The sequence below is a fragment of the Diadema antillarum genome, unplaced genomic scaffold (assembly GCF_040938485.1).
Source record: "Diadema antillarum isolate AM-2024a unplaced genomic scaffold, OU_Dant_1.0 scf00000078, whole genome shotgun sequence".
Classification (NCBI taxonomy): domain Eukaryota; kingdom Metazoa; phylum Echinodermata; class Echinoidea; order Diadematoida; family Diadematidae; genus Diadema; species Diadema antillarum.
Genome location: NW_027270967.1, coordinates 997,491 through 1,013,638, shown reverse-complemented (window position 1 = coordinate 1,013,638; position 16,148 = coordinate 997,491). Strand labels below are relative to the sequence as shown.

The 16,148-nt window shown below is 39.5% G+C and overlaps 1 protein-coding gene across 1 annotated transcript in view; it reads left to right on the top strand.

The window, feature by feature from the left end:
* Positions 1–1,642: 1,642 nt before the first annotated feature.
* LOC139717615 (uncharacterized) overlaps positions 1,643–16,148 on the top strand; it is a 47,586-nt gene continuing 33,080 nt past the window's right edge. The window contains exons 1-3 of the mRNA XM_071629123.1: positions 1,643–2,336; positions 8,448–8,568; positions 12,691–12,839. Of these exons, the coding sequence (XP_071485224.1) occupies positions 2,109–2,336; positions 8,448–8,568; positions 12,691–12,839 (498 nt within the window). The 5' untranslated portion in view covers positions 1,643–2,108. The remainder of the gene's footprint in view (positions 2,337–8,447; positions 8,569–12,690; positions 12,840–16,148) is intronic.

Sequence of the window (16,148 nt, the reverse complement as noted above, 5' to 3'; positions counted from 1 at the left end):
TGAAAACAAAACTAAGATCATGCAATTACATTGACAGAGGTTTCCTCAAAATCGGCCTTTAAATGAAAAGTTGTGGGGCTTTTAAAACTTTCGCATGTTTTATTTTGTTTGTTTGTGTGTGTGTGTGTGTGTGTGTGTGTGTGTGTGTGTGTGTGTGTGTGTTACAAAACAGTGATACTAGGCGTAACCACCAAGTGAAGCACGATTTGGGAAGACAGCGATGATGTCATCACAAGATGTCATCAGCTTGCAAGTCTCATATTGACCTGTACATAAAACTTTCCTATTATGACGTCACTATAATTTTCCCTTTTTGACACGAAAGTAATTAGAAGTAGTTGCATATTTGTGTCAATTTTTTTCATTTGTATAACAGCCTAGCAACAATGATCTTATTGGGGAAAAGGATGTTGTTGCCAAATCATCAACCAAAAGCATCATCATTAGTTTTTGAGTGTATATCGATGGAATGAGGGAGTTCTGAGGTGATGACGTCATTGCCTTTGCTTATATGCGTTTCTAAATCCTGTCACCATTCTGTGACATCTTGTGAAAATGTAAAACGCCCTGTCTTATTCTACGTCCATTTTTTTTAACTTCGACCATTCCGTTTGTCTGATTTTGCTTTATTTCTCAAATTCAACTTGAATATGGTGTGGATGGCACCTATAACTGGATTAGCTAACTGAGCTATAGCTAATTAAGCGTTACCAATAAGTTCTGGATGACTTAGAATGACCATTCCTACAACATCCCCTTTCTCTGCGATTCCACACAAAATATGAACTCACAGTCATATTCAATATAGAGGTACTCCATTAGCTGCATGGGCTGTTATATAATTTAACAATGCTTCTCCAATGGCGAAGATTATAGATGATAATATGTCATCGTGTTGGCGTTTGAACTAGTCCTACAGATTTGGGCTTTGATATTGATTACCTTTACCTATATCATCATCATCGTCGTCGTGGTCGTCGTCGTGGTCGTCATCATCCCCATCATCCCTCTGGAATAACATCATTATCATTTTCATTGCTATGGTAACCAGAAACCGGAATATACAGATAACGAAAAGAAAAATAACGAAAGGATGACATAAACCCGGATGGGTGGAGTGGTGATGGTGCATGAGTACCGGTACTATTTGCAATTATCAAAGGATAATCAATGACTGGGCTATGTTTATTCATGAAATAAAGACTTATTCTCCCGATTCCGCCTTCGCTCTTCCCAACAGAGAATATTAAGACAGTAAACAAGAAATCAAACAAAGGAAACGTGAATCGTCGTTTGATTACGCAGGAAGTTTTCAAAAAGCGATTTTCAGGGGAAATCCCTGTTTGGTACTCGCGCCACGGATTATAAAGAATGTGCTCAGTTTGTAAACTTATGCGAACACTTATAATCGTTAGAGCAATGACCTTAAAAAACTAGTTTAGTCTGTTCACAGCTGCGATGCTTCGTTGCACACTCGTTGCACGGGTCCCGAGTGAAGAGCCCTCCCGTACGTTATTACAGTTGCGAGCTGGCTTTTGGCTTTGATGATTCAGCTCCGAGGAGAGGAGGCAGGCGCTCGCCGCGTATACAACCGATCCCAGCAAACAAGCTCTCACTTCGTTTGAAAGGAGCGTTGTATCACTCTCTCGCTGTCAGTCTAGCAACTATCGCGAACTAAATCACATGTCTCCTGACAGTGTGTGGAGTTGTGATTACAATGCCTATTCGTTGTTGAATTGCCTCGAATAAGTTGTGTGCCTCAGCTCATATTCACACAACTCAATTTTGGAAGTGACTGTCGAATAGTCTCACGTGCATGCGACGGTCTTCTCAAGTACACCATCATGCTAACTCGGCTTGAAGCTCCAACTGTGTGAATGAAGCGTGCTGCCCTTTGTTCAATTCCAGCTCAGCTGGTCTTTGTGTGACATTGACATTGGAATGAGCTGTTGCAGCTTATTGCTCTTGGTCGATATTTGTTCGTTACTGTCCAGATAAACTATAAAACTCTGAGAATAATAAACTAGCCGTCGGTCATAACCTGCATCGGTGTTGAGCGCATTGGGCCTGGGTTATCTTTTTGATCCAACTTGTCAGTGAGACGCAATATGACGGGAGACAGTCCGGTCACTGCCGCCGTGAGGGAGAGCGATAACGGCAATGACCCTTCATCCTCCCCCGTGCTGCCCGGTGCGGCTCCTAGCCCCTCGTCGGCCAGTGTCAAGCACCATCGGCATCGTCACAAGCTGAAACACAGATACCGCTTTGAGAAAACGTTGGGGAAAGGAACCTACGGGAAAGTGAAACTTGCCACTGAAATAAGCACCGGGAATCAGGTCAGTACAAAAAAAAAAGAGAGAAAAAAAAGAAAGTGTCATTTGAGCCTGTTCAAAATACTCTTGTACATGAAGGTAAAATTACATATCATGAATAAGAAAATGTGAAATGTGTACATGCGTACTGTGGCACAGCACAGCAAAGTTCAGTCAGTTGTATTAATTGTATGCTTGAGTGTGAGAGCAGTCACTTGAAGTTGTTGACGGTAAAATGAGTGACTGAATTTGCTCTTGTAACTGAGTGTGTGTGGCAAAGAGACGTACTTTGTGATATGTACATTTGTATCTGAATGTGACATCAGAGGTGTGCAATACCAATGATTCAAAAATGTAAGAGTTGATCATGAGCTAATATTGACATGGGAGTCAGTTAAAATTGGTGACCTTAGCTGTGCAATGTCGAAAATTGCTCTACGAAAATTGCACAGCTCAGCAGCAGCAGCGTGCAATGCAATGGTACTACTGTGTCACATGATGTGCAATCAACCAATCTGATAGCTAAGTAATCTTTTTCGAAGTGTTGTATATATTCTCTTTGGAACCGGCATGTAAATTCACAATGAACACCAATGAAATTTGTACAATAGAATGTACACATAGTTGTGAGACAAATTCTTTTTTATTGAATTACTGTGAAATTAGAAATATTTAAGTCCATTTGAGTGTGTATTAAAGAACATTATAGATCTGAAAAATATATTGTTTTTTTGTATTGTCATTTCATAAATTATCTGAAGACTTTGCTGTGATTGAGAAAATCACAGCAAAGTACAGAGCATTATAATGTAAAGATTTTTTGAACCTGTCCTCTTATCAAGCTTCAAACTTTACTCTTTTCTGGTATATAGTAGGCTTTCAGAAAAGGGTGTTGTCCATCGATTTGTAGTCTTTGCTAGTGGCTTCAAGAACTAAACAAAGGGAGAACAAAGAGTGCATTGTTCGCTCACATAGTTGGCTTCATGGAGTTTGCTTAGGGGGAGTTATCCAGTTGTACTGTGCCATTGTGATGAAAAGTTAATCCGTGTGTGATCCACCATAAGGGCTACTGTCATGGATAATGGTATTAGCATCAGACAGGAACTGTTGTTCCTGTCTGAGAAAGAGTCATTTACAGGAGACGACAGGAGCGTGTCAGGGTGTGGTGGAGGAGAGACCTTGATTTCAAACTTGCAGACAGTGCCTCTTTGTTTATTTTTTGTTCGTTGGCAACTAAATCAGGAGACTGTCTTCATTTTGGTTTTGTAGACTGTAGAACATTCATCAATCAATGGTATAGACAGGCTCCCAAAACTAAAATCCTTAGAATGTAATTTGTTTTATATCGAGAGTGCTTAGAATCATACTCGGTGAAAGTAAAACATATTGCTGCATCTTATGCCTTTAGGCCTATCAATTAATGTACTGGTACTTGGTTTGTTTACAAGCTTCCCTTGTATTAAGACAGAATGTGAGTGAGAATTGTTGACGGAGATGCAATGAAAAAAGTTAGACATGAAACTGAAAGGATTCTGTCTGCTACTGTGCATTGTTATAGAAAATATGTCTAAGCTCTTTACACTAGGCCAAGACCATTAAGGCATGTACAGGAACTGCATGGGATGGTTTTTTAATCCTGCTGTTTGCAACATATTTGAGGTTAGCTGATCATTTGTTGTTCATTTTGTATTTACTACCTCCACCAAGGGGATTTCTGTCAGTGTTGGTTTGTTTGTCTCTTTGTTTGTTAAAAAATAACTCAAAAAAGAATAAACAGATTGAGATAAAATTTTCAGGAAAAGTTGATAATGACACGAGGAACAGATGATGCAATTATGGTATTGATGTGGATTACTGTGTGGATCAAGGTCTTTCAAAAATATTTTGTTTGTTGTTTTTTTTTGGGGGGAAGTATTCTATATGATTGGGAAATAGGACAATTTTTAGTACATTTTCCGGGTTTTGTACCTGGTAACTACTTTTGAAGACTGTCATTAGTCATGTTCATATCAAACACACATGTCAAGAATGACTCCATGCTGTATCAACTCTTGGGAGAAAAGGATCAAGGAGTAGGGGAGAGAGGGGCTAATGAGGCCCCGGGGTAAAAGAGGCCCCTAAAGGGCTTTTTACACTTGTAAAATTTTGCTTAGCCCCGGACTAACGGTGGGGCTAAGGGGGGGCCTTAGCCCCACCGTTGGTACGGGACTATCCTTAGCCCACTTTCTGTTTACACTCGTTTTTGCCAAAGTGGGCTAGCCCCACCGATAGTACGGTACTATCTGGCCCTGCAAAATAGCAGGGGTTAGCACCGCAATTGCGGTGCTAGCACCGCAATTGCGGTGCCAAGCAAGTAAGTGTAAACAGAACGAAAAAATAATCCTGGGCTAAGCGACGGAGACGAAGTCCGACCCTCACTGACCAATCAGAAACGAGGTAATCAAGTGCTGCCGGTGCGTGCGTGTACGTGTACAGTACACAGCGTAATTATGAATATTCATGTGGTTTGGAAAGTCCGGGGCTAAGAAATACGAGTGTAAAAAGGTCAGTTTTCTCCTTAGCCCCGGACAAGAGATAGTACGGTACTAACTGGCGAGTGTAAAAAGCTGAAAAAATTGGTACGGGACTAACGATAGTCCTGGGTCAGAGAAAGTCCGGGGTTAAGAAACACAAGTGTAAAAAGCCCTTAAGTAGAAGTTTGCTTACTACTCAAATATGCCAAGGCCAAACCAGTGGCTGACCATGTGGTCTGAGAGGCAACTTCCCTGCCTTCACTTGCAATATCATGTATGAGCCATACCCCTAAGCACATGGCTCTGAGGAGCTGTTAACTACAGGCATCTCCAAACTGAAATTCGAAAAGTGGCTTGTCCACTTTGGATTAGTGAGTACTGTACCTACACACTACTGAATATTATATATTTTTTCTATGTATTTTATAAAGCTACTATTGCCCATGCTAGCATGATATTTAATTTAATGAAATTTTATTTTATTTTCTGACTGGGGGTGGATGACTGTAGGACTACCATCGGGGCAAAAGAGGCCCCCTGTACAAAAAGCTCTATGATGACTGTTTTTGATGAATGTAGTTTTACCTGTGCACCTAATTCATGTATAAAATTGTACTTACTAGATGTTAATTTAGTAGTAATTAATGTAATCAATCACAAATTGAAACAAGTACTGTCATTTTTCTTGATTTCAGGGTGTGTTATCTTTCCCGGCAAAATTTTAACGCCGGCCAACAACCGAGCAACATCATGCTCAATTACAAGTTACATAAATTGGACAAGAAGAGAAAAGAAAGTAAAAAAGCAAAGAAGCAGGAGAGACAGACCAAGAAAAACCAGAAACAGAAGAAGGGTAGACAGGAGGAAAGTGTTGCTGATGAACCAAAGGCACTTGTTCTCAGTGAAAGTGAAAATCAAAGCGATGATTATGAGGTTGAGAAATGTGAAGTTTGTGGAATTATAGATGACACTACTAACTCGGATCAGTTTATTGGCAATATCTTAAAATTGTGACCTAAGTGGTACTGTAAAACTGTTTCTTGTAGTGGGATTGATCAGTTATAGATATTTCTACAGTTGATTTTGTGTTTGTCCACTGCCAGGAAAACATGTAGGACAACATATTATACACATACCTGTCCAGTGACCAGAAATGAGAACAAAAAATCTTGGGTGTCACGCACTATACACAACAGTAATTAATCAATTAACTAATTAAACAGGGAAGTATTTGTAAGACATACATTATCAGTATTGACTGTTTTATGAATGCAGTAACATTAATTTCAGTTTTACTCATTAATGTGCATGTAATATATTGAGAATGCAAACTAGGTTTGAAGAGGGCCTCTTTTACCCCATCCCACTGGGGCAAAAGAGGCCCCAAAACTTTGTCATTTAAAGCTAATTAATATGCAAATTAAAATGATTGGTTTTCTGATTGTAATTGGATAATGTAGCTGTCACCTGCAACTATCAGTTGAATCATTACCATGTACCTGCTGCTTTTGATTAACAAGATATTTGATGAATTGTAAAAAAAGGGGGCCTCATTAACCCCTCTCTCCCCTACCTCCCTGCTTAGCCTCAAAAACTGTAGATCTACCAGCCATGCAATTGCTTGAAGCTATAAATTATAATTATCAAGCATATGACTTTACGTGCTTCTACTTACTTACACTTGCTCACCATTGTGTTGTTTGTCTGAAATAGCTAAAGCAAAATAAGTTTAATGCATTTTCAGGAGTGGTAAACAGTTTCTTCTTTGTTGTTAAGGATTAAGAATTAGAAAAACAAAATAGATTCAGAGAGAGACAGCACAAGTTTTCCAAAACACCCAGCGGTGATGGGGGTCATTGTAGTTTTCGGAGAAACAAGGAGGGTCCTTCAGGGGGGCAGACAGGGGGAATGGGATAGAGCAAGTAACCATCTACCTACTCTGTCTCTGCATGGTTGTCTGAAGTGATTAAAAGCCAGACTAGGAGTCTGCTAATGTTTTTAACCCTGAGTCAAGACACTCATGACTGAGAGAGAGAGAGGTACAACCAACAAACAATGACCACAGAGGGAATTCCAGGGTTGTTGGAAGGCATCCATGACCATTTGTTGACATTAGCGACACTTGTGAAGAGCTTCATTGTCATCCTCTTTGTTCTCCACCTTGCCAGATTTTGGAGACAACCTGAAGCCCTTTACCAACAAACAAGCTTGATTCTGAGAGAAACTGTCCCTGCAATATACTGTAGGGCCTACTCCACAATCCACATGTGTCATAACATTTTTTTTTCTATCCTTTTTCTCCCTCCTTTTCCTCCTCCTCATCTGCCTCCTCCACTTCCCTTCCTCCTCCTCCTCCTCTTCCTCCTCCTCCTCCTCCTCTTCTTCCTCATCTCCTACTTCTTGCGCACATCCTCTTATTCCTCCTCCATTGTGTCCATTTCATCTCCCCCTTCATTTGTCATTGTAGTGTCAATTTTGTCCTCTCCAATTCTTCCTGTGCACAAATATAACTCCTGAGAGAGTCCTTTATCATGCCTTTGAATTGAGGAGAAGGTGAGAAAATGGAAACACCTAATTTGTACAGATTGTTGTACATACACAAACCGTGTAACACAATGCTTTAATATGTCCTGATATTGATCAGTATACTAGTCATTAAACTATTTCTTGAAATTCCAGCCTATTTCAAGAACACCTGTGGTATTTTAAAACCTCTTCTGATGTAACAGAAAATGCACTTATTTGTTGATAAAATCATTGGCACTTCTGTGTTTACGGTGGATGTAAACTCAAAACAGTGCAGGATGGGACATCTGGGGTCAGTAGCACTTTATCTCATGTTTACGTAAAATCTTATCACATATGCACTGACCCGTCTCTGCTATACATGATATATTTGTAATTCTGAGAATGATAGCGATCAGACAGTTGTTTCAAAGAATGTGCACGTGATCATCATTCTGCGTCATGCATTAGTGAATACCATCCACCATACGAGACTGGTGTGTAAACATAGACTGAAGGTTAATTATCAACTAGCATGGTGCCACAATTAAATGTGCTTTGAAGCAATGCGTGATAATTAATATTGTGAGTACTATTAAAGAACCTGATGCTTTCTGTTGGATAGACCTACCATATGAACTAAACACAGATTTGTATTCATTTTCATGAATATTCATCTGTATTTTTCCATCATTCACTGTCACCAAACAGTGACTAATTTATACTATCACTCTGAGTTTTATTGTGAAAAAAAAACAGTTTAGTTCCTGTTGACAGTGAGACAATCAGAATATTTGGTTTAAATTTCAGATTTTTGTTGACTATTCTGACTCAACTTGGAGTGTGGTAACTCTAGATCTTTATCAGCAGTAGGATGTACATCTGTACATTTGCATCCATTTGGGTCATTCCCTGTTTTTACAGTAGGATGTGTGAAATTTATCCAGTTTTAGTAGCAAGCATTTTCATGCATTCAGTATGTGTTATTCAGCACTCATGAATCATAAAAGATCATAAAAAGTAGATTTGGCTCATCAATTCACGATAAAAGCTATGGTGAACAGTAAAATTTTATAGCACCGACTAACTTGAGAAATCTCTCATTGCCTTTACTCAGGTTGCAATCAAGTCCATTCCAAAGAACAAGATTGAAGATCCAGAAGACATGCGGAGAATAAGGCAGGAGATAGAGCTTATGTCTACCTTGGACCATCCCAATATTGTGAACATCTATGAAGGTAAGAAATGAAAACTTCTATTTAAGTCAGAAAATGTGGTTTCTTGAGCTTAAGTGGACTCAGGGTGCTTGTGGAGAATTCAAAGATGAAATGGTCAAAATCCTACAGTGCACATAATATGTTTTTGTTTGTATGATTCCAAAGGAGCCAATGCTGAAGACTGGAAGTCATGTTACTAATTTAGATTCTGAAAAAATTCACTCAGTGATGGCTCGTGACACTTTGTACCATGTGTTTCTTTGTCCTTGAATGAAACCGATAAGTATATTATGATCATATATATGACACAACTATTTTCTCCCCTATTTTTGTTTTGTCTTCATGCATGCTTCTATTTCTTGAATTCTCAAATCTTAAGATTTGTATCCAGCACATTTGTGTTTTTGTAAATCCCACTATCATATCACCTGAATGTAAACCACAAGAAGTCTGAGTGGAAAGACACAGTTCATTCCAAATGCAGATGGGTAATGAAATGCTGGATAAAGAGGACAAATATTACATGTCTAATTCATCTGGTAATTTCCTTAATGACAGCAATCGAGCAGATTTAATCACATCATGTCGTTTCAGCTCGCTCCCACTTTTGTGGCTTTTAATCGCAGTCCCGTGATGCGGAAAGCTGTTACAATTATTCCCATAGTCAAATGACCCTGGAATGGTAACTTCGTGCCTCAAAGGCTGTACAAATATGTGTTTCAGATGCTATTAAAAGCATCTGCTTGAAAATCACACTTCAGTGGATGTGAGATGCTTTTTGAAATGAATATTGTTAAGGAGTTTGACATTATTTGTAAGTAAAATGCTTTGGTCTTGATGTTCTGCTCATCAAAGAAGCAATTAGAAGTATGAAATTAGATGGAATTTTATAGAAATTCTGCAAAATGTCATGCTTAAAGAGGCTTCAAGCTTTAAATGTTCTCTTGCTCTTATCAAACTTTGATTGATCATCTTGTCTTAGCTAGGCTCCTTAGGAGTGGCTGTTGTTAGTGATTTATTATGTATGTTTGCTAATTGCAATGAAAGTCCTATTGCTTATATAGATGTATCCTTTCAATTTACCTACTAAATGTCTTCATATATCCATTATGCTTCACTAGGCAAAACAAAAGAACACGTACCATAAAATCTGACATTCATGTGTTTGATTCTGCATGCAATGTTTATTGTGCTAATTATGAGCATGCAGAAATGAAATAAAATCAATCAAGATCTGTAAAGTTCAGTGTGTCATGTGGACTGCAAGGAAGGATCAAAACAGACACCAACCTGCTACAGTGGGGTTAAAAAAAAAAATTATAAGAAACGTTTGCCAAGAGAGCAAACATTCACCCCAATGCCATGGCAAACCACAGTTGAGTCTAGACGTCAGACTGTGGTGTGCCACTCAGCAATGCCAAAGCTCTCACGGGAATGTTTTGTTGTTTGAAAAACAGCAATGTGAAGTTCATGTCCCTAACAGAGAAAAAAAAAATGTGAAAGAGAAACTTCTCTGAAATAGTGTGTACTCGAGCAGAGGTACTTTCTGAAAAAAAGGAAAATTTACCCCTACATTGAGAGAAACTTAATCAAAAATATATAATGGGGTAGGCCAAAACAAAGAGTGAAATATGACAAAATATGTCTTTTAAAAAAAGATAAAAGTTTGAGTGGTGGCACATAGTCTGGCAATACATTCTGTGGGCAAGATGGATGCTTGCCATATCATCCCATTGGTTACTTATTAAAATTGCAGACATTCTGCTATTGTTTTGATTGTTTCATTTTGATATCATAAAAAAGCCTCTTTAACTATGCATGATTTTATGAGTGACTTTATAGGGTCAGGACTTATCTTATTTAAGTTTAAAGGAGAGGAGGCATATCAATATGATAAATCAATATGTCATAAGTATGCCTTGGGCAGGCATTAAGTAGTTTCAATGTCTGCAATTGAAAGAGCTATTAAATGCAGTACCTACTCCAATCACTTTTACTTTTACTTCGTTTTTGACAAGTCAATGCGCACATCTCTCATTAACTTTTCTTTATTCTGTCTTTATATATTTCTATACTGAGACTCGCTCTCTCAACGATGGAAAGAGACATGCCTATCTCATCAATCACGTCATTAGATTCATCAGCATGATCATTTAGATGAGAATTGCATTAAACGTCTGGCCAATATGATCATTTCCTGTTATGTTTTTGTATCGTATTGCATCCCTCTGTAACATACGGGGCACCGTGATTACAAAATGCTAATGACATTTAATGCAAGACAGTGCTGACAGTGTTTAACCACACAGCAGGAAATACATGTAGCTGCTGGTGAAAAAGGACCTCATCATGTTCTACACAATGTTTTTGCATCTGATCTAGCTTGTGTAGGATGAATTGGATGAGTATCATGTACATGATTTCATTTCAGTTTGCCTAGGTTTTTATGGTCCCCATCACAAAGCATGGAATCTGAAGATCATGGTCATGCAGATTTGAATTCCCACACAGAGCTACAAAATAGTATATGTACATGTGTATGACATGTGTTTTCATTACCGGTATGTAGTCTTTTTCCTCAGTCAGCCACAAATAATGAATTATGGTACAGTTTAGACACTGATTATGGTAATCTTGTCAGTGAATCTAGCTGTATTTTTTGGGGAAAAATAGTATATACGTGTAGGGAACTTGAGTGACAGTATTTATATGCAGGTGTATTTTAGGACAAGGAAATTAACCAGACAAATAATTTTCCAGATAAACTGTCTGCTTTTATTGTGAAACACAGCAGAATAGTTGTGAAATCTTCGTGTGAAATTTGCCGAGCATGGCCAGTGACAATGATGAAACCAGTAGACAGTGTCGAGCTGTAGTCCACTGTCCTTCACGGGAGATTGCATTTTAATTTAGATAAGTGTGAAGTATAAGACCATGCATGTCATACCATACAACCCCTCCCATTTTTCAAAAGAAACGAATTGGTAAATATCGGGGGAAAAATTAACCACAAGTACCTGCAGTACCAGGGTAGAGGCATTTTGCTGTCAGGGACTTGGCAGTGTTTGGGGCTCCAGATTTTGCAAAAATGACAGGATCAGGATCTCACAGAACAAAGGCATTGTGCTGTGGAGTGAGTCATGCTTGAATTACTGACAACAGAGATTGGTACGGTTGAGACCAAAGTAGTGGTGCCGCTATCACCCACATGTTTAGCTGTGTGCCAAGGTAAATCCCCCTCTCCAGCCCTCCTGGAGTCCGCGGGTTTTCGGGGATGGGCAAAGTTCGCCAACTGGCTCAGAAGTCAAATATTGACAGGAATTATGAAAATAAGTCATGCTTTTGTTTGTCTGGAATCATCCCCGCATGTGGCTGGGTGTTGTGTGAATGTTAAACATTGCGCATCAGAGCCGCTTTGCTTAGTTATTGTGAGCTCAAGGCGAAGGCAAAGAGTGTGGGGAAAACCTCTTGGGAAAGACAAATATTGTCAACCAAAGAATCTCGTTAAGAGTGGCATTATTCTCATAAAATGCAAAACACACACATCTAAGTAATCAAAATTATTGATATTGTGTACCCTGAGCAATCTAGAGATGTTGACAAAATCCTTTTGCAATGTCTGTTTAAGAAAAATAATGTAGAGCCTTTGATAATGTAGTTGTATGGCAACATTCCAACATGATCACTTTAGTAGCTTACGTTTATTAGAGGCTTCCTGTAATAAAATAAAATTTGGAAATGGATTTGCATCAGTCGTTAATTTTGTGATGTTCCCTCATACCTGAATGATATCAAAGGTGATACCCATCCCAGTTCTAGGTGATAATTTTGTACATCATATGTGCAACTACAGCACATTGTTATGTAACACATGCCTATTAAAATACAAAGTTTATGAGATGTCCTAAATTTGCTTTAACCAAACAGTACGCACACATGTACAATGGTACTTGGATCCTCAAGCAATTTTGAATTGTTGTCTATACATGGCAACAGTGTAAGTGATTTCATACATTTATACATGGTGGACGATTAAAATTTAACATTGGCAACCTGTCTTATAATTTATGGGTATGTAAACATTTGCAATGATTATAAATGAAGTGTTCATTTTGGTTTCCCTTCTTGCTATACATTTCACAGTGTTTGAGAGCAAAGAGAAGATTGTCATCGTCATGGAGTATGCCAGTGGAGGGGAGCTTTACGAGTTCATCGACAGCAACAGCACCCCTGTGGAGGAGGTACAGAGGATCTTCAGGCAGATCGTCTCGGCTCTGGCCTACTGCCATCTGGTAAGGGTCCCAAAACTAGCCACCTTGTGGATTTAGTGTATCGCTGCCCACAAATGATAAACTAAAGTTTTCTCTATTACAAAAATTACCAGTTGATGCACCAGGACCGCTGGGGGACATCATAATGGGTCGGGGCATTTTGTAGACTCGTTCCACCATCTTAGGTTGGGAAAGAACGGGCATTCTCGCAATGGCTGAGCTAGCTAACATGAGTTTGGCACATGTTCAGCAACTGGTATTCAAACTTAATCGACAATGGTGTAATGCGTAACATACAATTGTAGCTATAATTGCTCTGCAATGGTCAGGTCCACATACATTCTGAAATGAGTCATGAATAAGAGACAATGTCAATGAAGAGTGGTGCATTTCCTCAGCTATTATGCAGTACACATGTCCATTGAAACTATGATATCAATAGCATTTTATGGGATATGGTGTTTGACTGTAGCAGACACTTTTGTCTGCATACCGTAAACGTTTATATTTTCATGCAATTGATTTTTGGCGCTGAGTGGCTCAAAACATACTCATGGGTTCTTAAATTTGCACTATGCAACTGCTTTTACTCACGTTTTTATCCATTCCCAGAAAATTTGTGTTGCCCGATCCATTCGAATGTGTGGCCTGCACAGAAATATGAATAAATTTACTGCACACACAAATGCACTCAAATGACAAGGGCATATGTGTGCACACACACATTTGTACCATGAAGGGTACCATTGACGAAGCCCATGATTCAACGCATACAAAATGTGCAAAGAAAATTGTGAAGATATTTTCATGGGTTCTAGAATTTGCACTAGTCCAAAAGTAGCACGAAATAGGCACAAATTAATGTACTGTGAAATTTTCTGCATTGACAATATGAGACAGGTAATGTGCTGCTGCTCCCATGAGGAAAATTTTAATTTTTTTTTCCAATGATTTCTGTCGGGCAAGTTACACAAGTCCATTTTTTGGGTCAGCCGCAAGACAGGGGGTGCAATTGTGTCTGTGGGGAACCACAACATAAACTGGGAATATTGTCTGTGATGTGTCATTAGGTTTGTGTGGTCGAGGACGAATACATCATCATCATCATCATCATGCAAAATGCTGATGGTTTATCAAAAGGGGTTAGTGGAGGATACAGGAACGGTATTTGCTATGACCTAGTACCCTCAGGTCACTAGTAATGGCACTTCCAGGCACTGTCTCTATTTTCATTAATCCTGATAGTGAGAACTGTTGCTGATGCTGGCAGGCAAAGCAGACTATGCACTGTGATGACTTGCACCATCCTTTTCCTTTTCCTCCTCTTCCATTTCTTTCTTATTTCCCTTCCTTTTTTCACTCTTCTTTTTTTGTTTCTCCTCTTCCTTCCCCTCTCATCTTTGTTCTCCATTATCTTCAACCCATTCTTCTACAAATCTATCTATTTTTTTTCTCCCTCATCCCCCCTTCCTTCTAGTTCTATTCCTCATTCTTTCATCACTTCTTTTTTCTCTTCTTTTCTTCTACTTCTTCTTCTTCAAGTCTTCCAACCGGATGGACTGACTCTCAGTCTTGGGTACCTTCCCCCCTAGTTCAAGGGTTTGCCAGACAGAGTAGTTTGTGTGTTGTTGGCTCAGGCTCAAGTCCATGGGGGCCCACTGTGGAGGAGGCGAGAGATCTATCACTGACTTCACGTGGCACGGAGCCTGATGTGGTTCAGCAGGGGTAACCAGTTCACTCAAACCAGCCAAAAGTTCTATGGGTCTTAGCTGTTGAGTGACAGTGATGCGCCTCATAATATGTAATGGGACTTCTCTCCCCAACCCCCCCCCCCCCTTTGAACATAGCAGGTTTTCAAATCTGTGCTCTATAACTATGCGTGGATTGTAAACCATACCGTCTTCATGCCGAATTTAATGCATCTTATTTCCCGTCATGTGCAGTTCTGTTTCAGTCTTTCATTTGTTGGTATCGAAAGCATATCGAGATTTACAGAATCGACAGAATTTCTAACATAATGAGTGCACTGAAGTAAGTGTATGTGTAGGCTATACACATTGTACATGTGTGTACTTGGGTACGCTTCAAATCTCACCTTGTTACACATACTTTCTCTGTCACTCACACTTGTATGCAACACACATGCGCACACCAACCCTCGTGAAGAATTTTGAACAAATTAGATATGACATTGCACTAAATACGCTTCTCATTTTGGGACTCATTGTTCCCCCCTTCATTTATCTACAGAATATGGAGAATAATCTGTAAACTTTTGCCACATTTATCAGTGTCATCCTTCAGAGTTTAGCCAACAGTGGAAGGGGGAAATGTTCCCATCCTGCACCCCTCTTGCCCTCCCTAGAGGGGGTGCTTCTTGCTTTTTTCAAGGGCTTTAGCTGGTGGTTTTGATCCTCCTACAGGAAGTGGGGAAGAAAGGGGAGAAAAAGATCTTGAGTGAGCTGGTATTGAAGAGGCCAAGTATGCCAGCTATGTAACCTTGGAGTTGAACTGTGTCTGTTAGATGCTCATTTCCTCCCTAGATGTGCTACTTAGGAGCATTATGTCTACCTCTAGTCTTCACTGTGCAGACTACAGCACAGATATTGTTGCCTGTTCGAAGTTCTTCATGCTCTAGGCAGAAGTCTTTATAAAGAGTTGGACCACGAAGAACTCACGTTTATCACAGAGAGAAACTCATACTGCTTCGTGATGAATCTGCTGCAGTGATTGTCTGATTTTCTCAAGCTTCTCATTCACATTAAACATCTTCACATTATTTGGGCAGAGTTTATTGGCTGGCATGTGTATATAACTGTACTACTACAAGTGTACATCTGTACCTCTGACAGAGAATTATCAGAGATTTTAAGATAGCAATGGTGGTATGTGTAAACGAAAACCTAATTTGTCCCCACGTACAGACACCCACTACTATGTTGTTTTGCCATTTTCTTCACTGTTTAGACATTTTAAAGGTTGCTTTCCTGCCGTGACTCATTCCTTTTACTCTTGACCATTCTATCGTAAAGTGCCTATCTGTGGCTGAGTCACCTGGCATTAGCAAACAACAGTCTGCTTGAGTCCGCCCCCTCCCCCCCCCCCCCCCCATGAACATGTGGGAAGTAGATGAGTGATTGAGAAGACGGGGGGGGGGGGGGGGGATCACACTTGAATTACAAGAAGACTTCGTTACGGGGAGGGGGGTGGGGGGGAGCACACTTGAATTACAAGAAGACTTCGTTACAGAGTCATAAATGTCATCAAGGTGGTGGATGATAGTGGAATGTTTGTACCTTTAACAAATGTATCTTTGTGGTAAAGAATGTG